General features: G+C 42.1%; 1 protein-coding gene across 1 annotated transcript in view; it reads left to right on the top strand.

Annotated features, from left to right (window-relative positions):
• The window catches only part of SERINC5 (serine incorporator 5), an 88129-nt gene that overhangs the window by 51709 nt on the left and 9519 nt on the right, over window positions 1-26901 (top strand). The window contains exons 3-9 of the mRNA XM_028518804.2: window positions 6190-6368; window positions 6852-6934; window positions 8370-8463; window positions 14274-14485; window positions 16331-16426; window positions 19587-19713; window positions 26539-26605. Of these exons, the coding sequence (XP_028374605.1) occupies window positions 6190-6368; window positions 6852-6934; window positions 8370-8463; window positions 14274-14485; window positions 16331-16426; window positions 19587-19713; window positions 26539-26605 (858 nt within the window). The remainder of the gene's footprint in view (window positions 1-6189; window positions 6369-6851; window positions 6935-8369; window positions 8464-14273; window positions 14486-16330; window positions 16427-19586; window positions 19714-26538; window positions 26606-26901) is intronic.

The raw sequence follows: 26901 nt of genomic DNA, 5'->3' as shown, positions 1-26901 counted from the left end.
TCCCACCTCAGGTAAAAATCATAAGTAATAAAATTAACCATGAAAATGCTTGAAATATCCATGAAGTAGAGCACATAGTTTTGTGAATATGGCATTTCACCAAAAGTTAACTCCTTATTAGCATGGATTTTCCTGACCTGTTTTATTCACTGGGAACAGTTCCTGTACATAGTAGGTGTAAGTGAATGAGTGAGCAAAGTCTGTGCTACAGTATATGTTTACGTGTATCATGTACTGTGTAGTGTGGAATGAAGAAGAGTACACATGCAAACTAATCTCACTGGATTTTAAAAAATTATTTATAGAAGACAGCTGTGCACATAGTTGAATTTGCATATGACACGTCACCACTGCATGCCACGTTGAGACATTCAGGAAGAAAGCTGATTTGGGGCTCACTGTCTTCTGCCTGATTAAGTGGTCCAAATCCACAGCTTTGCCTGTGTAGACTCCTAGTCCTCTTGTTATAGAAACCTCAACATCCCTGTGTTTAAGGGTGTCCTTCCATCGGCCTTCTTCCTTTCCAGGCAGGACAAAGTCCTTCGTCAGACCCTATGGTCTGGGGGCGGGGAGGGGTAGAAAAACTAATTTCTGGCTAAAACAAAGTCCATACCTCCATAGGCCACATCAAATCAGCAGGCAGGATGTATCCATTCCACGGCCCCTAACCACCACTGCTGTTGCCTCACTGAAAAGTTCCACAAGTTTTCACTTCAAGATTGTTAACTGGTGCGTGCTTCTTGTATTTGCACATTCCGCCCTCGACGTTACCTGATTCTCTAAACAGATTGACATTAGCTGATCCCTGCCCCCTTCTGTGGAAGAGCCCTTCATACCATCATAATGAGTCAGTCCTCTGTGAGTCGTCTTCAGAATGAAAGCCTGTTGTTTAACGGTTGATTAGAATTGTTTTCTGATTGTCTAATCATATTTGTGGCTGTTGGATCCTGATGAAATGCACGTGGTGGAGGAGCTGTGAGTGTGCATCCGAGATTGTGAGGACTGTTTGGGGTGGGGGGTAGGGGGGCAGGCATTACGTTCCTGATTTCAGAGGTGGCAGGGTCAAACAAAACCAGCCTGAGGAATTTTTGTTCCTCTTGTGGCTTTTAATAATGACACAATGTAGACTTTTCTCTTAAAAATGTTTTGAAACCTAAACAAAAGAGAAGCAATTATTGGTTGTTTCCCACAAAGGGCCTCAAAGATAGTAACTTACTGAGAAGTGAACCTTGGCTGCCTAGAGGCTGTCCACGGAGTATGGAAGCTGATTTTAGCAGTCACGTTCCTCAGCTTCTGTCCATTGGTGGGTCACAGGCAGGCATCGCTGTCATGACCCGCAGAGAAAAATGAATTGTTTAGAAGGTTTGAGGACAAGTTAGAATACCAGGAAGGGGAGAGGCAGACTGAGAAAGACTCTCAGTACTGAAAGTCATTTTCAAGTAAGGGTTATTAAACAGTACGTGCAGATCTAGTTCTTCTGGTTTTCATGACATCACTCATGCTGAGCTGCCCAAAGCCTTCTTTGCATCTTACTTTCATTTCCTGCCCTAGAAATTTGATGTAATGGAATGTAAAATCATTAGCTTTGTTAATATGCCATGTTCTCATCTCTCCCAAATAATCCTTTGATATTATAGAAACATGACTCTCATCTTCCTCCTCTCCATTTCCATAAGAATCACTCCCAAAGCCTATACTTTATTTCTAAGTTCACAGCATCTGGGCTCCTGGCCAACTAGATCTGTAGGTCTTTCTGTAGCTCTGTATATTTATTGTTTCTGTGTATTTGTTCGCCTCAGATGGAAGTTGTTTGGGGGCATAACTAGTATTTCTCCTATGTAGACAGAATTATGTAGATTTTCTCCTAGGCCCCATCTTTTTTAATTCAATACTTGTGTTGATGTTTTGAACATCTCTTCCATGATTTGGGAGTTCAGATATATTCTTTTGGGTGGTGACTAGGTCTTCGAAAGACAGGTAAGTGTATACTGTATCCTTCACGGGGATTCCTTTGGGAAGGTGAGCAGAGCTTCTCTGCGTCCTGAGATGCCCACTTCCCACCATAAATCAGAATGCATCAACCAGTGAGTGGTTCATGTCCTAGGCCCGCTCTCTTCCCCAAAAGTTCTTTTTATAAAGAAGATAATACCTCAGAATTAAGGAAGTTTATTTAATGGATATTATGGATTAGGAGTGATGCCAAGTACTTTATAAGCACTAACTTATTTAATTCTCAGAACAACTTCATGAGGTGGGAGGCTGTATTTAAAACAATTGTTTTTAGTTTTTCAAATACAGTTAATGTTCGATATTATTTTATATTAGTTTCAGGTGTACAGGGTGGCAGTATTATTTCGTTGTATGAGAAGGGACATTGAGACTCAGGGAGGGTGCGTAATTTGCCCACTTTAGTGGTGGAGTTAGGGTTGGGAGTGAGCTGTTTATTCTTACTGATAATTCATGACTTGCAGTTCGATGGCCTGGAGGGTTGGGAGGAAGCCCCTGGCCCTGGGTCTGTACAGAACCAACACAGGTGCAGTGTCCTTGGATGCCCAGAGCCAGGTTTTAGAGGCAACGCCCTTAGCAGGCCAGTCCCCTTCACCTCACAGTGTGGAATCTGTGTGTGATGTATGTTTTCTTTTTCCAAAACTGGGATGGAGTTTGGAACAACAAATATTTAATCAGAGCAAATTCCCTTTGCTAAATCCTGCCAGCCTGTTCAACTCGAGGTTCGTTGCCTAAAAATACTCACTACTTACTGAAAGCCATTGATAAATGACTAAGTCACCTGCAGAGTATAAAGCAGGCCTTAGTATTGGGAGCAGGGGGTTGTTTGCCTACTTTTATTTTGGGTGAAAGGTGCCAGGCCACATACTCACTCTTTGAGGAGTCTAAGGGCCTCTGGGAGTCAACAGGGGAGGACCTTTGTGGGGGAAGATTGCATAGGAGCTGAGGCCTAACTGGCATTATTAGCGTTCTTCTTCAAATGGGTTTTAGAAGGAGGAGAGTGGGTTTGGGGCAGGAGGCCGAGAAGGGCCTGAAAATGAAAGCTGGGCTGGGGGTGGGGTGTATGTGTGAGAAATGAGCTTTGCTGGTGCATAGAAAAGAGAAGGGAGGGAACAAAAGATGTGAATGAATATTATAGAGCAATTAATCTCCTATAAATAAAACAGCCTGTTAAGTGAGGTGGAGTGAATGTAGCTGTCACAGATTGAAAGCAATATTACTTTTTTGTTACTGATACCACTCATTGCTGTAGCTTTTTTTTTTCTCTCCTTAGAGGCTCTGAAACTTTCACTTTGTGTGGGTTCCAACATACTTCAATATCTGGAGATTTTTAACCCTGTGAAAAATTTAGACTCCTTCAGGAAGCACTGGCTGACATCTTTCTCTCAGTACCTACCTGGGGTCACTTCCTGCTATCCGCCTGTTTAGTCCTAATTGCTGCTCTGAAGCAGTTTCCGGACCAGGCATCCTCACTGGGAAGATCCAGGATGCGCTGAACTCTGTTTGCTAAACACAAACTGCTGATCACTTCTTCCAGTTCCACTCTTTGCCCTCTGCCCACCCTTCCCCCACCCCTGCCCTCACAAACAGCAAAAAATTAAAGCAGACGAGAACCCTCCCCTAATCCTTGACTTCATTCTTGTTGTCTGTAAGGTCCAACCAATTATGACTTCTACCTACAGAATTTTTATTATCCCCAGTTGTATTTTAATTTTTATTATCGAGTGATTTACCTTCTTCACACATTACCCAGGCAGTGAACCGGCTGCCTTCCAACTTACCCCCACCTCAGACCTGTTGCCTTTGCAGTGCCCTCCACTTTGCAGCCAAAGACTTTCCAGTTTAAAAAACTGAAACATGAGGAAAATAAAAATAAAGAAGAAAAAAGAAAAGAAAGAGAAAACAAACAAAGGTATTCCAACTCAAATAGTTGTTTCCCTTTGCCCACAAGACAGGGCCTGAGTTCTTAGCATGACAGACACCTGACCCCTCCTCTTCTGAGCTTCATCTCTTGTGAAGGAATGCGTTTTTAGTGTAGGTATGTCCCGTGCAATACTTCGTCTGAGTATGCTCCAAATACTGTATGGGACATACTTATTCCAAAAAATTAGTCATTGTTTGTCTGGAATTTAAATTTAACTAGACATTTTGTATTTTATCTGGCAACCCTACGTGTGTGTTAATTGGTTTGGTAGCCTGGTCAGAAGTACAGTAGTGTCTTTATGCGTTCACATCTTGCCCTGATCTAAGAAAAACAAAGCTGCCGTTGCAGAATGTGCTGACTACAAAACATCTGACATTTCTTCGTGAAACTGTTATGTGAATAGGGCCTTGGTAACAATGCATTTTTGCCCAAGGCAGTAATTTTGAAAAACACGTTTTGTTTAGGAAAACCATGTTTGAGATTCAGGTATAGTAATGACTGCAGACGTTTTCTGAGGAGAAGGAATCCACATTTAGGAAGATGAGTCCAATTAATTTAGTCTTCCTTTTGTTTAGGGAAATCTTAACAATCTGAGTTACTATTGTTACTTTAATGTCTGTTCTGGAGAAGAAACTAAATTATCATGCTTCATTTTTATCTCCATTGTGTCATTTTCCCCCCCTCTGTGTTATCTTTTCTTTGTCTTGTGAATTACAGCTATAATGTGATTTTCCACTTTTTTCCTGTTCTGAAGAATGTCCGGCTTCAATGTGGATAAGCAAGTTTTTAAATCACTAAATCCTTATCTTCTGTGTTCATAGAAATGTACTGCCTATTCTCATTGTGTAAAATTTTAATTATGCTGATAATATAGGTGTTACATTGAAACCTTCTAACTGGACTAGAATACCCATTGTCAGTATTTATCAGAAGATTAAGATACATGAATAAAGAGCTCCAGTGATCAAGGAAAAAATTAGTTAATAGCCAATTCACAAAGAAAAATATAGATAGCCATAAATTTAAGAAAAGACGTGAACCTTACTAGTAATGAGGGAAACGGACATTGAAACAAGATAGTGCTGTTTATCTTTCAGTTGGGTGTTCAGGTTGGGACCATGAGCAGTCTCAGAAATTCTGGTGAGATAAACTGGGGCAGCCTTTGACGGTGCAACTTGACTTTATGTCTTGAAATTTTAAAATGTAGATACTACCTGACTCAGTGATTCTATTTCTGGGTCTGGAGTCTGCTCCACATAAATAATGGCAGTGGTACAATGAGGCTCGCACAACAGCGTTATTACATCAGTGTTTGTAATAGCAAAACCAAATGCACAAAACAAAACACCTCCCTAAGAACATCAGTGTGGGAGTGCTTATCAATTCTAATCTAGTCCACTCTAAAATACATAGTGGTTAAAAAGGGTGGGGTGGGATTTTATGTATTAATAGGGAAGGATATCCACAACTTATTGTTAATTGGAGAAAAGTATTACAGAACAATATATATACTCTTTTACTTAATAAAGCTGTGTGTATGTGTAATGTATATGGTACTATACAAGTGCATGTACATGTGTGTTGTATGTAAATATGGGGCTGTGTATACATACTTACACACACACACACACACACACACATTGATACATATAAGCTAATAAAAGTATTCACCAAACTGTGAACTCTCCTGAAGAGAGGTCAGTGGACATTTTAGGGTGGAGGTGAAGTAAGTCTCTCACTTTTTATTCTATACATTTGTGCATTTCAAGAAAAATATATCCATGATAGCAAGTGTAATTTAAAAAAATTCCAGCCCTGGCTAGCGTAGCTGAGTGGATTGAGCATGGGCTGCGAACCAAAGTGTCGCAGGTTCAATTCCCAGTCAGGGTACATGCCTGGGTTGCAGGCCATGACCCCCAGCAACCGCACATGGATGTTTCTCTCTCTCTCTCTCTTTCTCCCTCCCTTCCCTCTCTAAAAATAAATAAATAAAATCGTTTTAAAAATTCTGATGGTGGACTTCAGAATTCATTTGGGGTCAGTATAGGCTGAGCGGTACATTCTGAGCACCATAACTTTACAAAAGATTCAGAGGCAATTAAGAAACAGCCTTCGGAAGAGGGCTCTCTTCTCAGTGTTTGTTCTCTATGTGCATGGCGCACGTCCATGCTGGGCTGGGACTTGCAGGCTGAAGGGGCACTGCCCGACAGCCCCTCTTTACCCGGGTGTGACATGACTTTTTTTCGCTTTTTCCTCAGATTCCTTTTTACGAAGACATTTGTAAAGGCATTAAAGCTGGTGACACGTGTGAGAAGCTGGTGGGGTATTCTGCGGTGTATAGAGTCTGTTTTGGAATGGCCTGTTTCTTCTTTATCTTCTGCCTCCTGACCCTCAATGTCAGCAACAGCAGAAGCTGCCGAGCCTACATTCACAACGGGTGAGTCCTCAGGCTTCGTTTCCCCTTGCCTTGTGCTCAGAACAGCCACCCAGGACCACTTCCAATCATTAGACTCTGTAACTGCTCCCCTCCAGGTAAAATTGCTGACACTGATTTTAGGGAAAGAAGGTGGGACTTAATACTTGTCACCACACAGTGGCTAAAGAACTAGAAGAATCCTCCTTGTAACCGTGGTACCATAATGAGAAACTCAGTGAAGACAAGAGTTAATTTCTTGTACCAAGACCTTTCCCCAGGTCATTTCCAGTCCTGCAACAAAATGGTGTTTTGCACAATCAGAGGCTACGCTGAGTCTGTCTAATTATGGGAAAAGGCAGTCTCTAGTCACTTAATTACTTCCCCTCGATTTGGAGAGAACAGTACCAATGGCGGAATCATGGAGTGACATGCTTCCCTTCTAAGAGGTCTTTTGTCCTTCCTTGAATATCATTTAAATACATTTCCTTTTTTTTTTCTTTCTAGCTTTTGGTTCTTCAAGCTTCTGCTGTTGGGGGCCATGTGCTCAGGAGCTTTCTTCATTCCAGACCAGGAGACCTTCCTGAATGGTACATACATATGGGTTCTCATGTATTTTGTTTTTACCCATTTTGTAAAATTATTCAAAAGTATAGTCCACAGTGCCTTTGATAGTTTGAATTACTGACTTTCTTGTGACTTAAAAAAAATTCCTGGCCTGCCCATACTTTATCTACTGCCTCTACTCCCCACCCCCCTCTGTTCCCCTCACTCCCTCCCTTCCCAGCAAGCTGTGGGAGGGCCTTTACTTCCTCAACGAGCTGAAGAAGTAAAATAATTTTAAGGTTATTGGCCTGAAGGGAAAATGAAGCACTTAAAATTTGCTTGAAAATCAGTTTAGCATGTCAGCTTGACACTGCCAGCCCCATTTGAAGAGGCCCTGGAGACCTTGTTCTCACTGAGTATTGCACCGAGCACTGGGCTGCTCAGCAGCTTTAAGTCTGCAGCCGAATGGGACAAGAGAGGCATCCTCCAGTGTATGTCTAAACTTACCTTATATGAAACTGTGTAACACTGAATTGTGTTCCTTGTTGATAGAACCTACCAGAATTAATTTAATATGAAGCCTTTCATCATAGCTGAAACTGAGAGTCCTTCTTCACATGAGCTAAGGGGGTGGGGGGGGATGTCAAAATTTCAGTGATTCAAAACCCTGTTTAGCCCAAATGAATTCACTATCCTAAGTAAGATAGTAAAAGTATTCACATTATGTCAGTCCATACGGAACAGATGTAGACCCCTAATAGTCCCGTATAAAGGTCCAGCTAGTTTTTCAAGATCGCACGAATTTTATGTACTCCTTAAGGAGGTTATATCCATGTCTTGTTTTTACCTAAAATGCTATTACCTGGTTTTCTGTTCCCCACAGGCATACCTTTATTCATTAGCATAGTATCTTTAGAACGGGAAGGGGCGTAGCCGTCCTCTAGTCTAGCTCAGTCATTTTTATAGACAAGCTGAGCCCAGGGATGTGACACGGCTCATCCAATGTTAGGGCTTCTTTGTGACCGAGCCACAGGGAGAACCTGAGTCCTTGGCCCCCGAGTCTAAACCTCATTTCCTTACTAGACACTGGTGGCTCCCTGTCCAATAAAATTACAGCCCTTGATTTTTCTGGCAGTGGGTGTTTTTACTTTTAATTTGTGGGCTGTGTTGACTTTATGAATTAGTACGTCTGTTAGCATAGTTGGCATTGGTAGCATGGGGGTTAAGCTTGGATGCTCCAGAGCCAGACTGTCTGTGTTTACACACCAGCTACACCCGTTACTGAGTAAGGCACTGTGTCAACTTAGGTAGACTCAGTGTTTGTCATCTATAAAGTGGGTCTAATAGTAGTACAGCTGTGTGGGAATTAAATGTGTTGCAGGTACAGAGAGCATGCAGTAAAAATGGACTGTAGCCATTCCTGTTTGGAACTAACACTTGGAACAGTCATGTCATCTCCTTTTGTGTGGTCTTTTGCAGCCTGGCGCTATGTGGGAGCCGTCGGAGCCTTCCTCTTTATAGGCATCCAGCTCATCCTGCTCGTGGAGTTTGCACATAAATGGAACAAGAACTGGTATGAGCCTTTATGGAAAGCTTCCAAGTGAACTCACTCAGTGACTCGGAGGCACTGCCCACAGTGCCATGTTGCTAAAGGCTCTCCGCTGCTGGCGGCATCAGCAGCCCGCTTCCAACAACAGTTTTTGCCGGCATTCTCTCTTCTCCCTTGCTCTTTGGACCTCTTCATTTGCTTTCCTCCCAAGCTATTTTCCGATTCTTTCTACTTTTCCTTCTGTCACTGCATTTCTTTTCCCCCTTTGGCTCTCTTTTCCCCTGTTCTCTCTCATTTGGTCTTTGAGTCAGCCAATGGTGTGACATGGCCAGAGTCTTTCTAAGTGCCTTGAAAGCAGAATTTCATGTCACAGGATAAGTGGGAACTGCTCAACTGTTAATGGTTAGTCTTTATTCTTGCTGATCCACATTGAGGAAATGACAGCCAGACAAGGGTCCAGCCTCTTGAGGCCTAAGGCCAAGCTGACTCTTGTTGTGACTCCAGACAAAGCACTTAGCTGCTCTCTGTCTTACTTTACCTATAAAATATGAATGAAAATTATTGCCTTTGTATCCAGTAAGGTTTTTATTGTTTTATAGGTTTTCTAGGCATCAGGTTATTTTATACATTTTCTTTCTTTTTTGGTGGAGGTGATTAGAAAGTTTTCCGTGAATGTGAATTTTATTTTTTATTTTGGAAAAAACAAAATATACTGTTCAAATTCTCTCAAAATATCTTTCATTCTGATTATATTTCTCAGCTTGGTAGTAGTTGTTGCTATTTTATTTTGGTATTGTTTTTTAAATATCAAACTGTGAGATGCGTGAGTGTAAAGATAGTGTTAATCATTTTATCATTTGGTAAATACTGGAGTAAGCACCCAAGTGCTTATGGCTAGTTCTTAAAATGTTTACAGCACACTGACTGCATAGCCATATAAGCAGCACTACAGATGTGTTTTGGTGTTATTTCCAGTCAGTATCTACGATGATACAGATTTCTAGGTCTGAGAAGTGCTCACATGTAGGCTCGTGCATACCGTCCTGCTGTTCTGAATCATCCCTGAAACCTAGTTATTCATGTTCGGGGTCTCTAGCAGCAAAATTTTCCTAAAGATAAGTTAAATGGGTGACTATAGTTTTATGTGACCCTGTTTTCTCAGTTGTGCACAATAAATTGGAAACACATTTTAATGTAAATTATATGTTACTCTTTCCATGATAACTCTTAATGTACTTTCACTTTGAATTTTTTCTGAGATTTTATTTATTTATCTTTAAGGAGAAAGGAAGGGAGGGAGAAAGTGAGGGAGAGAAACATTGATGGGAGAGATACATCAATTGGTTACCTCTCCCACACCCCTCAACTAGGGACCTGGCCCAAAACCCAAGCATGTGCCCTGACTGGGAACCGAACTGACGACCTTTTGATTCACAGGCCAGCACTCAGTCTGCTGAGCCACACCAGCCATGGCTCACTCTGAATTTTTTATTAGACAAAGTAAATACGTCATCCTAAATTTTCCCTAAAATGTTCACAAATATACTCAGATAAGAAATTTCCTGGTAAAATATTAACCTCTTTGATACTGAGTGCCTGATTTGTCCATTAAATGTGTGTTCTCCTGAGAATACTTGTGCCTCTTCACTCTGACTTTAATGTTTTGATTGATTCTGAGGCCATTTTCTGAGACTAATTATTGATGCCAACTGTCAACAGGCCTTTTGGAAGAGTTTGGTTGCTTTAAAAACTTTCCAGACGCCACTCAGTAAGAATGGCTTAAAAGCTTTGCAGCAGATAATGTTGCTGTTGTCCTGGCTTTGAGGCCAATATCCCAACAAAATCCCTTTTGTCAACATATTTATAGTTGGTTGGTTGGTTTGTCTAAAATTAGGATTAAGCTAGGAAGCTCACTAATATTGTTATTGTTATTTTTTTAAATCCTCACTGACTATATGTTTACTGATTCTAGAGAGAGAGGAAGGGAGGTAGGAAGGGAGGGAGGGGGAGAGAGAGAGAAACAGAGAGACACATTGATGTGAGAGAGAAATATCGATTGGTTACCTCCTATACGCCCCCAAACCCAGGATTGAACCCAAAACCTAAGTGTGTGCCCTGACTAGGGATTGAACCCACAACCTTTTGGTGTACAGGACAATGCTCCAACCAACTGAACCACCTGTCCAGGACACTAATATTGTTGTTTTTATGTAAATTAATATAATTTAGAGTTTTTGCTGTGTTTTTAAACAGTTTCTTGCTTACAAGGTTAGTCTAGAAAATGTAATACTTATATCACTCTTCATGGAACAACCACAGTACTTTTCCTTTTTTTTTTTTTCTTCATTTTGTAAAGATCTTGAGAAGAAGACCCCAAAGGCAGTGGGGCAGAAAGATCAAGGGCCAGGAGGGTGCAGATGCTAAAGCCCCTCACTCTCTAGCTTGCCGTTCCCATCAGGGACATCACGTGGCCTCTCCGACCTCCATTCTCACACCTGTAAAATGCTGTGTTTGGACTAGATGTTTAATGTGGTTTTTTAAAACATAAACTGAGACATATTAAACATTTTTAGAGCTTATTTGAACAACAAGTCAGTCCAGTTGGGCAGCATCCAATGTAGCAGATAGAAAGGATCTCTAAGGAGCAGTACAAAGTGAGGCTTTTGTAGGCCGAAGGGAGCGGAGACAGTGAAGTTACACTGGGGGAAGAGCGGGCTGGTTACTGCAAGGTTACTCTCTGTTATGGGATGTCAGGGGATATCGGGCAGATTCCCTAATAGTGCTAATCAGAGGATTCCTGATTGGCTGGTTTAAGATTCTATTTCTGGACTATAGTGGTGTGAGGTGGGGTGCACAGTGGAGGGGAATAAAGGGGAGAAAAAATGGGACAACTAATAGCATCAGTAATCAAGTATACTTTAAAGAAAAGAAGGTTGTATTTCTGTACTGTAATACAATTTCTGTACTGAGCTGAAACTGTAATTAGGTTGTCTTGGTTTGGTGTTTAGCATAAAGCACTCCATTTGAGGCCTGTTGTCTTGTTTTTAATACTTCCTAGCTGAAATTTTGTGATTTGAAGGGTCAGTTTTATATCAAAACTGAAATAAAGAATAGATAGTGTATTCAGGTCTAATGAGCACCCTTTTCCTAGACTTTCAATTTATGTTGTTTTGGGGTGTTGTTTCCTGAGCCAACCCTCACCCCCCAGCCTGGGCCCGGCTACTCCCAGCCTGGGCCCTGCCGGCTGCTGTGTCCGTGTGCTCTGCCCTGTTGCCTGGTCCTTTTCTAATCTCCATTCAGGTGCTTCTCATGTAGCATGTATTCACAGTGGGGTGATACTGTGTGGCAGGCCTCAAGACTGTAAACATAAGTCATGGCACTTATTTGGGATGTCTGTAAAAGCAAGATGGCATCAGGAAGACCGACTGAATCTGGAGCAGCAGGACTAGCAGTCACTCTGTTAACATTGCCACATGAAGTTATTATTTGGCAGCTGACAGTGCTTACATCAGTATTCATGAAGTGCCTATTATTTGCCAGCCCCTCCAGAACATAACAGCAGGGAACACAATTTTGTCTTGTTTTGCGGAGCTTGCATTCTTCAGGAAGGGTGGGGGAGATAATCAGCTTGATTGATCAAGCGAAGAATTAATAGGTTCAGTTGGTGAGAAGTGTTCTGGGAGGAAAGAATGCGGGGTACGGCAGCTGGAGAGAGCAGGGAAGGGAACTGCTTCCTGGTAAAGTGTGAGGAAGATGAAGGAAGGGGGAGGGGGAGAGCCGAGGCAGGACTGCTGGGTCTGTGCTGTGCTTGTTTAAGGAGCAAAGGAGTGTCCTTGTGGCTGGACTGCAGTGGTGAGGGAAGGGTGTAAGACGTGAAGTCAGGAGACAGCACTGGGCCACATCACATGGGGCTTCTGGGGCCGTTGTGTGAAACAGGAGGGCACTAGACGGATGTTATCTAGTGTAACAGTCCCCAACTTTTTGGGCACCAGGGACAGGTTTCATGGGAGGTGTTGGGAAGGAGACAGAGCTTAGGTGAGCTTTGCTGGCTAGCCCACTGTGAATGGATTGTGGGGGAGGGTGGGTGGAACTGTGGGGGGGTGGGTTGAGGACCCCTGTGGAGAAAAGATTAGAGGGAGTTGGAGGCACCAGCAAGGAGGCCTGTAGGAGATAATCCAGGTGAGAGATGAGGTCGCTTGGAGCCAGATGTTAGCAGCAGTCAGACTCAGATATATTCTAACCCCGAACCCAGCAGAATTTGCTGACAGTGCAGTTCTTCCCTTTATTCTGCGCCCCCCCCCCCCCGAGCTAGAATGGAATTGTCACTTTCTGAGGTTGGGAAGATCAGAGAAGAGCAGGTTTAGGGGATGGAGGTTTGAATGTTGGGAAGTTACTCTGGACTTGTTAAACTGGACACGCTGAGTAGACCCTTAAGTGAGTATGCGGAGCAGTTGGATATTATGAGTCTGGAGTGGAGCTGAGCATTTAGGGTTGAAGATTTAACTTTGGGATTATGCGCATAAATTAACTGTAAGGAAGCCCTTTATATAGTAATAAAATAATCCAAAAGACTAGCAGAGAAATACTCGGACCCCACCTGTACACTGGTCAGCAGTGTTTACCTTTTTCTACATAATTCATTCTTTCTGTGTTATGAATTACTATTTGACCCTTAGATTCCCTCCCCTCCTTTCTCGAGCCTCATTTTTGTCTTTACTTCCTTTGTGTGCCTTCTATGTTGGAATAATTCTGTGGTCATTGGAGAGCCTGGCTCCATTTCAAGAATATAATGGTCATTGTCATTTTGGCCTTTCCCTCCCTGTTTTCTTTGTTTCTAGCTGCAGTAAGTTTCTCATCATTAAAACATTTTAGCTGGGTCTCTTGAACACTTTCCAGTTCCGCGAAAACATTAAGCAAGATGCTTTTTCTGAAGGTTTGTGAGAATGTGGTTACAGAGGGCAATGTAATCAGAAGGCAGATGACAGTGATTCAAGCCATTCTTCCTGTTGCTCTGTCCTCTTCATTTAGCATTTAGAAGCACTCTTTCCTTTGTTCTGAACAATGTCTATAGATCATTAAACCACCACTTATGTCTCCCATCCCTTTATTAATAATTATATAAACTAGAAAGCACATTAATCCCCTCTTTTACATTCTTCACTGTAAACCCCCTTAAAATGTTTACTTTTTCCCTGGCTGATTTTATCCTCCACTTTTATTTACTGTCACATTTTCCCTTCATCGTACTTGGCGTTGCTGTGGAGAAGCAGAACTGTTGCAGATGTGCCCGTCCAGGGCCGGGGTGGAAGGGCTGAGGCCGGCCCATCTTTCCCTGCGTGGAGTTAATTTGCTTCTCTCTCCAAAGAGAAGATGAGCTTCAGCAGGAGCTGCTGGCAGCACTGGGAGTAACAGCTGTGGCACCTCCAGTGTCTGTGTGTATAGGGATGCCTGGAAGTGAGCTCCAGCAAAGAGCCACTTTTTATTACTCCCCAAAACTGTCCCCGGCTAATTCACCTTCAGAGAGGGGAAGCTGCAGTAAAGCCTGTAGGTACTGATTGTAGGTGAGGGATACACTGAAGTCAAAAGCAATTCTTTCAGTATCTAGAAAGGATTCTAAGCTTGAACCTCTAAATTTTTTTCATATTGACTGGTACCTTCTAGCTTTGATAGAGCATAAGCGCTGGTAAAGTGATGTCTCTGGGACAGCTCGGTTATGGTGGGCCTGAGGCTTGACAGCATTAGTGAATGCCGGAGATGGTGAATGTCAGAACCCGGCGTGACCCTCGCTGACTTGTCCTCTCTCCCTTCCCTCTTACCTCTGCCCGCAAAAACAGGACTGCAGGCACAGCTCACAACAAGCTGTGGTACGCCGCCCTCGCCCTGGTGACCCTCACCATGTACTCCATTGCCGCCGGAGGCCTGATTTTGATGGCAGTGTTTTACACACAGCAAGATGGTTGCCTGCAAAACAAAATCCTCCTGGGGGTAAACGGAGGCCTGTGTCTGCTGATTTCACTGGTAGCCATCTCGCCCTGTGTCCAAAATCGTAAGCACAGTTTTTTGTTGTTGTTGTTGTTCTGCCTTATTTATTGTATAAGTGTCTTTGAGCAAACCTGATTTTAAAAAATTAGGGTCATTTCTTAACGTACCAGGGATGAGTCAGCAATAGGAAAGGGGGGACTCCAGTCTCTGCATCATATCCCACACTTGGGCTGAAGGTGACCGTCACGCATGCCTCATGTCAAGAAAGATCTGAACATAATGAAGTTAATAAAATAAGGAGCTAGATTTTGCCATTATTAAATAATGTACCACAAGGACCCTTTAATTGGAAATGCCCTTAGTGTATATTGAGCTCTAACCTATAATCTCTGTGTAAAACTTGAAGAGAAGACTCTGGAAGGAGCTCTTTCTGGGCTCGTCTCTCACTCAAGGCCTCTGGACCAGAAAGCAGGGACAGTGTGGTCTAGCAGTTAGGAAGCAGGAAATCCGATCTTTGCAGCCGGCCGCTGGCCCCTGAGCCACCTTCCCCAGACCCAAGTCCTTCCTCGGCAAAGCCAACAGAAACCTATGAACCTGACCTTGTTCTGGTCCTTTCCATGCTGAAAGGAAGAGATAAGGGATTTGAAAGTGCTTTAGAAAGTATAGGTATGAATTGTCTTTTGTAAATGACTTCTAATACCTTAGGCCAGTATGCTCTCTTTGATTAAAGAGAGAATTGTCTCTGGTTTCATGTTGCTTGTAGGTGCTTTACCATACAGGTGATTATAAAAAAGTACATGGCATTCAGGTTTCTAGATGGGAAAAGGAAAATATGTCAGGTAAATTTATAGCCCCTCGAATCCTTTCTAAAGTGATGCTTTAAAAAAGAGCAGGTATTGAATAATTTAAAGTTTTTTTGTACTAAAAATTTCAAGTCCATTATTGATATTGAGAATATCATTCTTCCATTCTCTTTAATTGGTCAGATAAGAATTTCCTAAAACATTACTGGTATTCAGATTAAAACAACTTTGAAATAGTTATAGTATTTTTAAATGTTTAGTTTAATGTTGTTAGTTGTTAAGTTAAATCTTACTCCTGTGCCAAAAGAGCAACATTATAAAAGGGCCTATTTCTATACTTTTATTGGTCATTGTAATTTAATAGATATAATTCCGGAAACAAATTTAACCAGAGAGAAAAATAAATGAAACTAAATCCTTTCATGCCAGCAGGTAGTTGAAAATTTTACCCCCCAAAATATGAATCTCTTTTATTTTACCCTGGTTACTCTTAGTGATCCAAACACTGAGTTTAGTATAAATGCCACAACATTTTAGCCCGTCTCCCAATGAATGGTGAGCCCCGTAGTCTTCCACTTGGGCTGGGACCAGCTCTGGTGTTGTGAGGGGTTTCTTGCTCATTCATTGACGGATAAGAACTTTTTTCCACTGTCACAGACTCTAAGTGTCTGCTGGCCTTGTAGGATCCGGAGGAGTCCGTCCATGGTCTGTCTGTTGTTTTCTCCGCTAAGCCATGTGATCTCACAAATAATGATGGTAAATGTTCTTCTGAGATCTTGTGATTTAAGAACTAATGTTATGAACTTCAAGTGGACCAAGCAGTATGTTTAAGTACAGCTGTAGTTATTATCAAAATAAGGTGTTGGTAGAGAGCTTGGCAGAACTTGGCTCTCTAAAGTAGCAGTTAGGCTGTCTAACTGCCCCCACCGCCAAATCTTTTTTGGTGTTACCTGAGAAACACATTAGGTACCTCTTCTTTCCTTTAAAGGCGGGAGTCCAAGTTTGAGGAATATCACTGGGGGGATGGGAAGTCCTGTGTTTTTAAGCACATGCTTTCTTATTGTTGAAATTTGAACACTGAAAATCTGCCCCTTGCCATGTTCCAGGACAGCCACACTCTGGGTTGCTGCAGTCGGGTCTCATCAGCTGCTATGTCACGTATCTGACCTTCTCAGCTCTGTCCAGCAAACCTGAAGAAGTAGGTAAGCTGGCCTTGTTAGGGAGCACGTGTTTGTGGTATGAATATTTTATTTGTGGAGGAAGAAATATGTCTCTGGGAGCTATTGTTTAAGTATCAGGGATCAGGGCTGCAGTAAATCAGATGAGCCTGTGTTTCTTCAGGAGCACTGTTGCAGGCCGAGTTGCGGGTGGAGGTGCTGGGAGTTGAACCCAGGGTCTCATGCATGCCAAACACGTGGTGTTCCACAGAGCTACACCCTTTTGCTCGAAATAAATCAAATTAGAGAAATGATGTAGACTTTTCATTAAATAAAGTCCTTAAGGTGGGATATGAACATGAAAATTCCTTCTCTCTGGTCTTCCTGCTGTGTAGGAAAGGCGTGAACAAAGAAGACTGTTGAGTTTGCTTTGAGGCCTGATCTGCATCCACCCCCCCCTCTCTGTTTTCAAGGAACCTTTCTGTTTTGCTTTGTTTTTTTAGTTGGGTATTAATGTACTTTTCTTCAGGTGGTCGTTTCTCTGACTAAAACAGGTGAGTGGAAAAAACATGGGAGTGGGAAACAAGAAGAGATTTGAGCCCAGCTGCACCCTTTGCTGGCTATGTGACCTTGAAATGCTCATTTTACATAACAGTTACTGAGAGAGACAGCACACAGTGAGTGAGCTCTGGGCTTGGACTGCCTGGGGAGCCTGGTTTTGCCACTCAAGTAATTGTAAAAAGTTAGCTACCTTTCTCTGCCTAGCCATCTTGACTTTAGAATCTAAATTTTAATTCATAATTTAACAAGATAATTAAATAAGGTTACTACTTTATAAGGTGGCTTTTAAGAATTCACAGTTCCTCACACACATTAGGTGCTATATGAGGGTGAGCTATTATTATTGTAGAGTGGTTGCAGTGATTATTGGAGAACTGTAAAAGCACTATACTATACAGTGTTGTATGAGCCCCTGAGCCTTGCCAGTGAAAGACCAGATTTTCTTATTTTGATTTCTACATTTGTTATAATTTATTATCTTCATCATTTTGTGCTATATAAAAGTATATATAAATTATATATGTTTTGATAATTTGACCTCGTATAAGTCAAGTTAAATTGTACTCTTTTCTCAATAATAAAAAAATTGAAGTTGTTTAAAAAATACTTACATTTCTGCCCTGGCTGGTGTGGCTCAGTGGATTGAGCACCAGCCTGCAAACCAAAGGGTCTCTGGTTGAGTTCCCAGTCAGGGCACATGCCTGGGTTGCAGGCCAGGTCCCCAGTAGGGGGGTGCACAAGAGGCAACCACACATTGTTTCTCCCCCTCTCTCCCTTTCCTTCTCTAAAAATAAAATCTTTTTAAAAAATGAAAATAAGTACATTTCTAAAAACTAGTACTTGAGAGCTGTTTTCACCTAGATATTCCTAGAATTTCTCTTAAGCCATGACATTTATTAATACTTTGCAGAATGAATATGTGACCTGATTTTTATAGCTCATTTATATGTGAGACTCTATTCATAAATTTTAAGTATGCATTACAATTATCACGCTATCATTAACCTTATTAAACTGCAAAAATATTTGAAATTGTTTTTCTATTTTCTAAATTTAGGGAGCAAAGGCAAAGATAATTTGAAAGGTTTAACATATGCACATGCTATGTATGCATCTCATTTTTATAGCTATTTCTAGTGCAAAGTGATATAATTGTTGGCCTTATATAAAGTATAGTTTATCCTGGATATAATTTTTTTTTAAGATTTTTATTCATTTTCAGAGGGAGAGGGAAAGGGAGGGAGAAATGGAGAGGAACAGTAATGTGTGGTTGCCTCCCGCTCGCCTCATACTGGGGACCTAGCCCAAAACCCAGGCATGTGCCCTGACTGGGAATCAAACCAGCAACCCTTTGGTCTGTAGGCCGGCGCTCAGTCCACTGAGCCACACCAGCCAGGGCTGGATATAATTATTTTATTAAAACAAGCTCTGTTTTGACTCTAAGTTTACTTAAATCTAGTCTCTTCAAGACTTTATGTATTAATCTCTGGTTTTAACTTAGTGTGGGTTTTGATTAATAGTAATTTTCTTTTTAATGGTAGGTATCACTTAAAAACAACAACAAAAAAACTTTTAGTTTTAATTCTAGGTGTTACTACTTAAATAGCAAAGTTCATGTTTGGTCAGTTTTTTTAAAAACATTTTTCATTGACCTAAGAATAAAGATTCTGTTAACCACAGCACACACAATTATGTTTACTGTTTCAAGTGCGAGTACCAGTGGTAATTTTAGTCCAACTTCAAACACTGAGAATACACATGTTTGTAAAATGGTTTCTTTTCTTTGTGTTCCTTATTTTTGGGCAGAGTTGGCAATCAGACTTAGATCCAGGGTTCAAAATTGAAAACTCTGTGTTAGATTAAAAATAACCTGCCGCTGGGCCCTGACTGGTTAGAGCATCCTCTTGGTGCACCCAGGCTGTAGGTCTGATCTCTGGTCAGGGCACATGCAAGAAGCAACCAGTGAATACGTGAATAAGATGAACACAGACCGATGTTTCTCTCTCTCAAATCAATAAATGAAAACATAACAATGACAAAACTACCACCAATGATAATGCTACAGAAATCTTTGTTAATGTAGCCTCTCAAAATGTTTAAAAAATCCAGCCACCCCAGGCAGTTTCCAGGTTACAGCTGGAAAGATGTCACAGCCATCCTATTACTGGCAGTAAAATGACTCTCATCTGGGTGGTGGCTGTGGGCAGGTGGCTGTTACACTGCTGGCACATGGTGGGGAGTTGGGTGCTCTGATTACACTTCCAGAGAGGATGGACATGGAGGGAGCACTCCATTATCCACACACTGTCTCTGTTCAGAGGCTGCCAAATCAGCTGAAAAATGAATCTAAGCTTACTTTTTACTATTTGAATAGTACTGAAAAAGAGCAAGACTTTTATGAGGTCCTGAACTGAAAAATCCTAATTTAGCATTGGGCTAGAATTTGAGGGCCTTGTTCTCAGAGGGTGCTGAGATGGGAGAGCGGTGCTTTGAAATAGCAACAGGCTAGTCTGAGGAGTAGGACTAGGCGTCAGTTCCCAGGGATAAGTCTTCACTCTTTTAAGCTACCTGAATTTTCCCAGAATGAATGAGTCTGAGTTACAACAGGTTTTTCTGATTTAACTGTGGTTGCTTTGTTTTTTAGTGCTGGATAAACACGGGAAGAACATTACAATCTGTGCGCCTGACTTTGGTCAGGACCTGTACAGAGACGAAAACTTGGTTACTGGACTGGGTACCTTTCTCTTGTTTGCGTGCATCTTATATTCATGGTAAGTTTCAGGAGTACCTGCGGCCTTCTCTACAGATTTGAAATGTACAGGAGAAGAATTTCAATAAGTTTTAGCAGCTGTGAGGCAGCAAAACAAACACCCTCTGAGGAGGAAGGAAAATAGAAATAATAGGTGTTTGGACTTTATTTGCCTTACTTGTATTTATATGAGGTAAATAAGTATAGGGTGTTTGCAACCCTTTAGAAGATTATTACTTGCTAAAGCTTTATTGGAGAGCAAGGGAACACAAAGTGAGGAAGACATGGTTTGTGCCAGAATGTTTGGGAAACTTTCTAATCCAAGGGATATAATACTCGTTCTTCTGTGGATGCAGAGTTCAAAGCACTGCATACACAGTCATTTCATTTTGTACCTGGTCCAGGAAAGACAGGAAACTCCCCTCTTCTTTTTATGCTAAAACCCACATTGCTGTTAAGGAGGCTAGATAGTCTCCAAAAGTAGGTGTGATATATGAGCAGCCTGCGTTTCAGATGCTTATGATGGGGTTTGTTCCACCGTTAAAATGTTTAAAAGATTGCCAGGCAGAGAGAAGTAAAGGATGGAAATGGTCCATTTCTTCTTTCAGGTAGTTTTTTCACTCAATTAAGTTTCCCTTTGACGGTAACCTTTTCATGTTTAGGTTTTACTTCTGCGTTTTAGGTTTTATTTGTTGTGTTTCAGTATATAAAAACTTCAACTTGTCCTAAGCACATTATAATCTTCCTCTGGCTGAAACAAAACAATGCTGATGGTGATACCTTGTCTAAATAAAATGTCTTTCTGAGCAAGTTGGCATTTTCTCGTATAGCTTCTCACTTGGTTCCCCTCTGGCATTACAGGGACCAATTACTTGTTCCAAATCATGCATCTAGCTGTAAAACGCTTGCTTGTGCTGCAAGTGGTTGTTACGATGAAGGACGTGTGACATTGATGCTCACTCTGGTTTCAACATAGTGACAGAATATCCCTGTCGCACCAGCAGGGACCATGGTGTTAGTACCCAAAGACCCAGGGAAAAGCCCCAAGACTGAAAATCTACCTCTGTAAATGGAGGGCAGGGCAAGAGGAAAGAAAGAGGCTGGCCACTCCAGTCTGGTTAGTAGAGTTTTAAGGGAAACTCACATCTGAGGCACGTGTTGGGTGGTTGTAAGACAGAATGGATCCTTGTGTCTCTTGGCAGGTGCTGGAGAATCATAAAGGGTAAAGGGGGGATAGTGCACGAATGCCACCAGGCACGGAAATGATTTTACATGCATGACCAGGTCAGGAGAACGACCGGTTCCAGGGACCAGCACATAGCAGGAGGCAAAGGAGGGCTCTGATTTATGTCAGAATGAAGATTAATTATAATCAGATGGTCTCTAAGGGGGGTTTGCACAAAGCAAACTCCATTCTGGCCCGGTTCCGGAGTGCGGAACAGATAGTGGCCACATCCAGAACAGCATCTCCTTCACACACGGCAGCCACTTTCTGCCCTTTGGTTCTTATTGGCTCCCTAACAGCTCACTGAGTACCTACAACATAAAAAGAAGTAGATTGGATTCAGGCCCAAGTCCATGAATGTTTTCAGGGAAAACATAAAGGCACCCACATTTTAAATCCTAATTCTCAGCTCTTCCTTTTTTGAGCAAGCTTTTTCTTCCCGAGTCTGTTATTGTTGGGGTTTAGGGGACAGTGGCAGCAACATGGTGAGTTTTATTTCTCACTCAGTTTTTTTCTGAACTGGCATAAAAATATTGGTAAGTCAAGTGAGGATAAAGTGAATTACTAAACTGTAAGTATAGAGTATTCCATTTAAAAAATAAAATATAGTTGTGTTTACATATATAGGAAAAGTCTTGGAAAATAAACAAAACTTATAATGTTGGTAAGGTAATTTTTTTCTTATTCTTCTACTTCCTTTAAAAATATATATATTTTTACAGTGATCTAGCATTTTATTATTTAATTATAATAATAATAATAATTATTATTAGAAAAGAACTGCCCTGGCTGGGTAGTGCAGCTGGTTAGGACTTTGTCCCAATACACCAAGGTTGTTAGTTCGATCCCCCATCAGGGCATATACAGGAATCAAACAATGAATGCATAAATAAGTGAAACAACAAATCAGTGTTGCTCTCTCTCTCTGAAATCAATTTTTTTAAAGGAAAAAACTGTAAAGTTTTTCCTTTTAGTGTGTGTTTCGTGGGTTGCTAGATGCCTAAAAGGAATGTTTGCCCCTCAGATAAAAGCAGGCTTGGATTTGCTTTAAACCTACCAATGGAAAGTTGGCAAAAAAATTCTACTTAGTGTGCTGATAGAGTTGCCGCAAATGGTATTATTTTGCAGCACGGAATTTTTACCCTGTCGGGTTTCCACCACCACCCTTGAGTGAGTGATGATAAGTAAAACATCCCCTTACAGCTGCTACTTAAAATCTGTATAAATGCCAGTAGTAAACGTTATCGAGTGCTAGTAATTAAACTGCAAAACCATAGTGTCCAGTGGAGGAGGAGATAGAACACAGGAGCCATGCACCAAGTGGGGAGGCAGGGTAACCCCGTGGTGCCTGAGTGTTTGTGTAACACACTCTCTGTGTGAAGCACCACACCAGGGCAGGGCGGGTGATGGATGTTTGCTGCAATTATCCACGGCAGCTTGAGGGGAGTCAGTTCATTGGGAAGTGAGTTCAGGCCAACTAAGGCCTTGAAAAAGGGGGAATTCTGCTAGGGGTGGGAGGCGGTCCAATCAGGAGGTTTTCAAATCTTGGCTTTTAGAGTTTATGTTTTCCTCCCAGACTGGGAGGAATGAAGGTTTGGAAGACGTTACAAAAAGAGGCTGGGTAGAAACTGTCATTTGAACACAACTGCAAGAATTTCTAGAATTCTTGATAGAAATTGTAGAAAGCCAGAAGACTGGGTAGTGTGTACATTAACAGGAGAAGAAATCACCTGTTTTCAATGAAAGTCCAGGATTGCTGGGAAAGATTTTTCTGTAAGGCCATAGAAGGCTTACTGTACTGGCTTCTCCCCTGTACGAGTACAGGAGCCCCCTAAGCATGACATGCTCCCCCCACATACCACCTTAAGGTTCTCATGATCACCTCCAGCCTCAGTTTCTGTTCCAAATCCTGCTTCTGACACACTCACCAGGAATATATTTTTACTTTTTTGTTGTCTCAGCTTGGAAGAAGGGTTCAGCCAAAACTCACTCCCTGGCTTCCTGCCTGAGGCCGCTCTTTCTCCAGAACCCCCGTCTGCTGCACCCAGGCACGGCTGTGGTAAAGAAGTGTCGCAACCTGGACCCCGTGCAGGAGTGCCCCAGTGGCTCATTCTGCAGGCCGGTCCCCACCCCCTCCTAGACCTGGATTCTTGCTGCGACAGGCCCTGGGTTCTCCCAGCTGTTCCTTAATTCCCTCCTCGGTCTCTGGATTTTAAAATTATTGTTCAGTTTGTTTCAAGTTCCAGCTGTCATACTGGACAGGATCCTGGCGTCAATCAAGTCCAATCCCTTCAAGGTACATAAAAGGAAACTGAGGCATGGAGCCTATTCCTGTACTCTCCACCCCCAATTTTTGGGCACTTTTCCTTGAGTCTCTTGCTAGGGTATTTGGAGAGACGGGTTACTTTTTCCCCTGCTTTGGCTTGGAATAATAGGTCTGTTCTTCACTGAGGTAGAAAGATAAGCTAGATGACTAACATAGTTATGTTATCAGGAGGCACTTGTGCTATGAAACGTTCCCTGGCTACTTCAAGTTCCTAGACAACTTACATAACAAATGATTATATTTTTAAGCGTAACTAAAAAAATTGGAAAAGTTAAGAATCTTTATAAAATATCAAACTTGCTGGTTCAAAATGGGACATTCACAGCAATGTGGTACATACAAGGTAGGTAAGTTGCATTACAGAGAGACTGGCTCAAAAAGAAAAAAGTTGGTAAATCAAGAGGGGTATCTATTCTTGTGGTGTGTCGTAAGCCTGATGCTCTAACTTAAGGGAAAAAAGAGGGCTGGTTATTGTATCTTTATTTTGGGAACCCTGGCACTTTCTAACCTACCAGCTAGGAATTTCCATGTCTCTGCATCAGGGGCATGTTGAGGCCTGCCCCCAGTGCACACAGGACTCTGGTCTCCTTTGGGAGCTATGAGTCACCAATTCTCCGGTACAACAGGAACATAACTGAACTTCATCACACAAAGGCAGGGAAATAGTATGGGATCTATCAAAGGCCTGCCCTGTGAGTTTGTCAGGGAAGCAGAATCTATGGTCTTCAATAGGAAAGTCTGAACTTAGTTTTTAGAGATTTTCTGTAATCTGGGGGTGTTTGGCCAATTCCAAAAGGTACTGAAGTGGGTGCAGAAGGCACCTGTGTTTGGAAGCCCTCTGCCAATGTGGAAGAGGCGGTGGGCATGGCAGTGGCTCCTGGGCAGGAGCACAGGAGGTGTCTTACCTTTTTGAGTGTTACACCGACTGTAAGCCAGTGCTAGCTTTTTGTGACCAGGGGCCAATACTATGGTGTAGTGGACATTCTCTGTAGGTCAAGCATTGTCCCAACAAATCTCTTAGTCTCCTTCACGCCCCTCGGGAAGGCCTGGTTAACATCTCTCATGCCTTAGGTCTAGGAGACAGGAGGTTATGGATAATCCAGGAATTATTGTACAACAGCTTTCCTTGTGCTGCTGGGTCAGTTAAGGCCAGAGTTCAGACAGTAAGAGTTTCCTATGCTTTTTAGGAGCTTGTAAAAACAATATTTTCTTGATAATTCCAATAAGAGTGTTTTACAGGGAAAGGCCATGACTGAATAAAGACCTTATTTTACAGTAATACAGAGGTCACATGTCACTAATAGACCGAACGTAGGTATTTTTAGAAGTAAGGGTAAACGTTTCCCTGTTTATTAGTACTGTCCAATGGAGGCAATGAAGCGTGAAAGTGCCAGAGTCAAAAGCTTTGTTTCTCTGAAACCATTTATTACAAAGAATTTATGAAATGGAATGTTTATCCTACCCCCTTTGAAGTAGGAATATCTTTCCGGTGAAAATTTCATGCAGTGGTCTCTTCTTAAAGTTGAGAGTTTTATTTCCCCCCATGGAAAATGTGTACTGTATTACATCATAATTCACAGGCACAAAATACAGCACACTCTTACGAGTATATATCGGTTTCTTTTCTTCTCTTGTTTTTTTCCTCTTCTTTTCTTTTCAGAGAGAGAGTAAGGGAATGAGAAGAAGAGGGAGAGAAACATCAGTTGCCTCTTGTGCATGCCCCAGATGGGCACTGAACCCATAATCCAGGCATGTGCCCTGACCTGGAATCGAACTGGTGAGCTTTCACTTTGCAGGATGACACTCAACTAACAGAGTCACACCAGTCAGGGCAAGATGTATCACGCTCTTAGATGCGGGAGCAAGGTGTATGTGTTTTGTGGGTGTACAGCCATTAAAATGTGTCTCTCATTCCTCTGACCAAGCTCAGAGTCAGAAAGTGGGAGTGGAGTGGTCCTCAATTAACATCCGTCTGTTCAAAGGAGAAATGAAAGTGATGTGATTCACCCTGGCTGGTGTGGCTCAGTGGATTGAGCGCAAGCCTACAAACCGAAAGGTCACTGGTTTGATTCCCAGTCAGGACACATGCCTCAGGCTCCCAGGACCTGGGGGCCAGGTCCCCATTGGGAGCCTGTGAGAGGCAACCATGTGAGAGGCAACTGATTGATGTATCTCTCGCATGTTTCTCTCCCTCTCTCATTCCTTTGCCCTCTCTGTAAAAGTAAATAAATAAATCTTAAAAAAAAAAAAAAGAAAAGAAACTGATGTTATTGGACTTGAATGGACCACAAAAGAAGCAATATGCTGGGATCCCAGAGGACGTTTTATGACTACGTCTTTTTATTGTTTATTTGCATCTCCTTGATCTCCCCTTGGGGAAGAGGTTGAGAGTGAAAAGAGAAGGTGTTGCCTCCTATGGTTTATTTGATTGAAAAGAGCCTGTCAACTCCTGCCTCTCCACTAGCCAACGCCCCCCAACACTCACACAAACAGATATGCACCTGCCTCCGTGCTAGCATGGAAGCTGTGTGAGAACCGGGGTTGTCCTTTTCACCGAGTCTTCAGAGCTTAGAACAGGGCCTGACACATGGCAGACCTTCAGTAAATATTAGCTCAACGAATTTATACACTTGGATGGAACTCTAAGTATTGCATATATTTCTATTTGCTTAAAATGTTCCCTCCTTTTTCCCAGGAAAAATAAATACCCATTTTACTCCTGCAAGTCAAACTTTATAACATTTTACCTCTCAAGGTGTAAGGAAAGTGGCTGGAGAATTTTTTTTAATCTCACTGACAACTACTCTATATTACATTTGTAAACAGAGAACCATGTTCTGCTCTAGGCGGATTATCTCAGTAAGTAACTGGGGCCTGTGCTTTTCATGCCCTTGCTTTTCATTGCCATCGCAACGTTCTTTCATTGCTCTAGATCCCTTCTAAGCGAGACTAGTCAAAGGCAAGGGAACAGTAAAAGTGAAATCAGAAATTTCACTTTTGGCATTTAAGGGAGAAAAGGTGAAAACCAAGATTGTGGGGCCAGAAGCCACTTTATTTCTTTACAAACCTCGCTTTGCACAAAGTGGTCCGACACAATTCGTGTACAACGACATCAGCTGTAGACTCGGTCAGCCAGTGTGGGACTAAAGTGGACATTGAGGTAGACTGCGTTTGTCCAAGCAGTGGGAACTGAGGGTTAGCGAGCCTCGCTGGCCCACTGGCCAGGTGGCCCTGCCCTCCTGCAGTGTGGTACAACACACTGACCTGCTCTGTGGACCTCTGTGCTTGTCTCCTAGTCTGACATCGACCACGAGATCGAGTTCCGATGCTCTGCAGGGACGACATGCAGCTCCTGAACTGGAAGTAAGTTCATTTCCTTTCCTTGTCCTGCTTTATCTCAGAAGACCCATTTTTCCACAAAGGCTTTTTATGTTTATTTTGCATCTTTATTGATCTGCATTCCTGAATCCCAAGAATACAAATTTTGTACAATATGTGTCCTGTATAGACTATGGAATTAAAATCCTTGATTTTCCCCCAACAAAACAGGCCTCTTGAGTGGCTTCCTGCCGCCCACCTCCCACCAGAGTCCTGAGTGGCTTTGTTCTTTTCATAAATGGAATGTGTATGTGTGTGTGTGTGTGTGTGTGTGTGTGTTT

Source organism: Phyllostomus discolor, chromosome 3, assembly GCF_004126475.2.
Source record: "Phyllostomus discolor isolate MPI-MPIP mPhyDis1 chromosome 3, mPhyDis1.pri.v3, whole genome shotgun sequence".
NCBI lineage: Eukaryota > Metazoa > Chordata > Mammalia > Chiroptera > Phyllostomidae > Phyllostomus > Phyllostomus discolor.
Note: the sequence above shows the minus strand (reverse complement) of the source record. Positions and strands in the feature narration are given on the sequence as shown.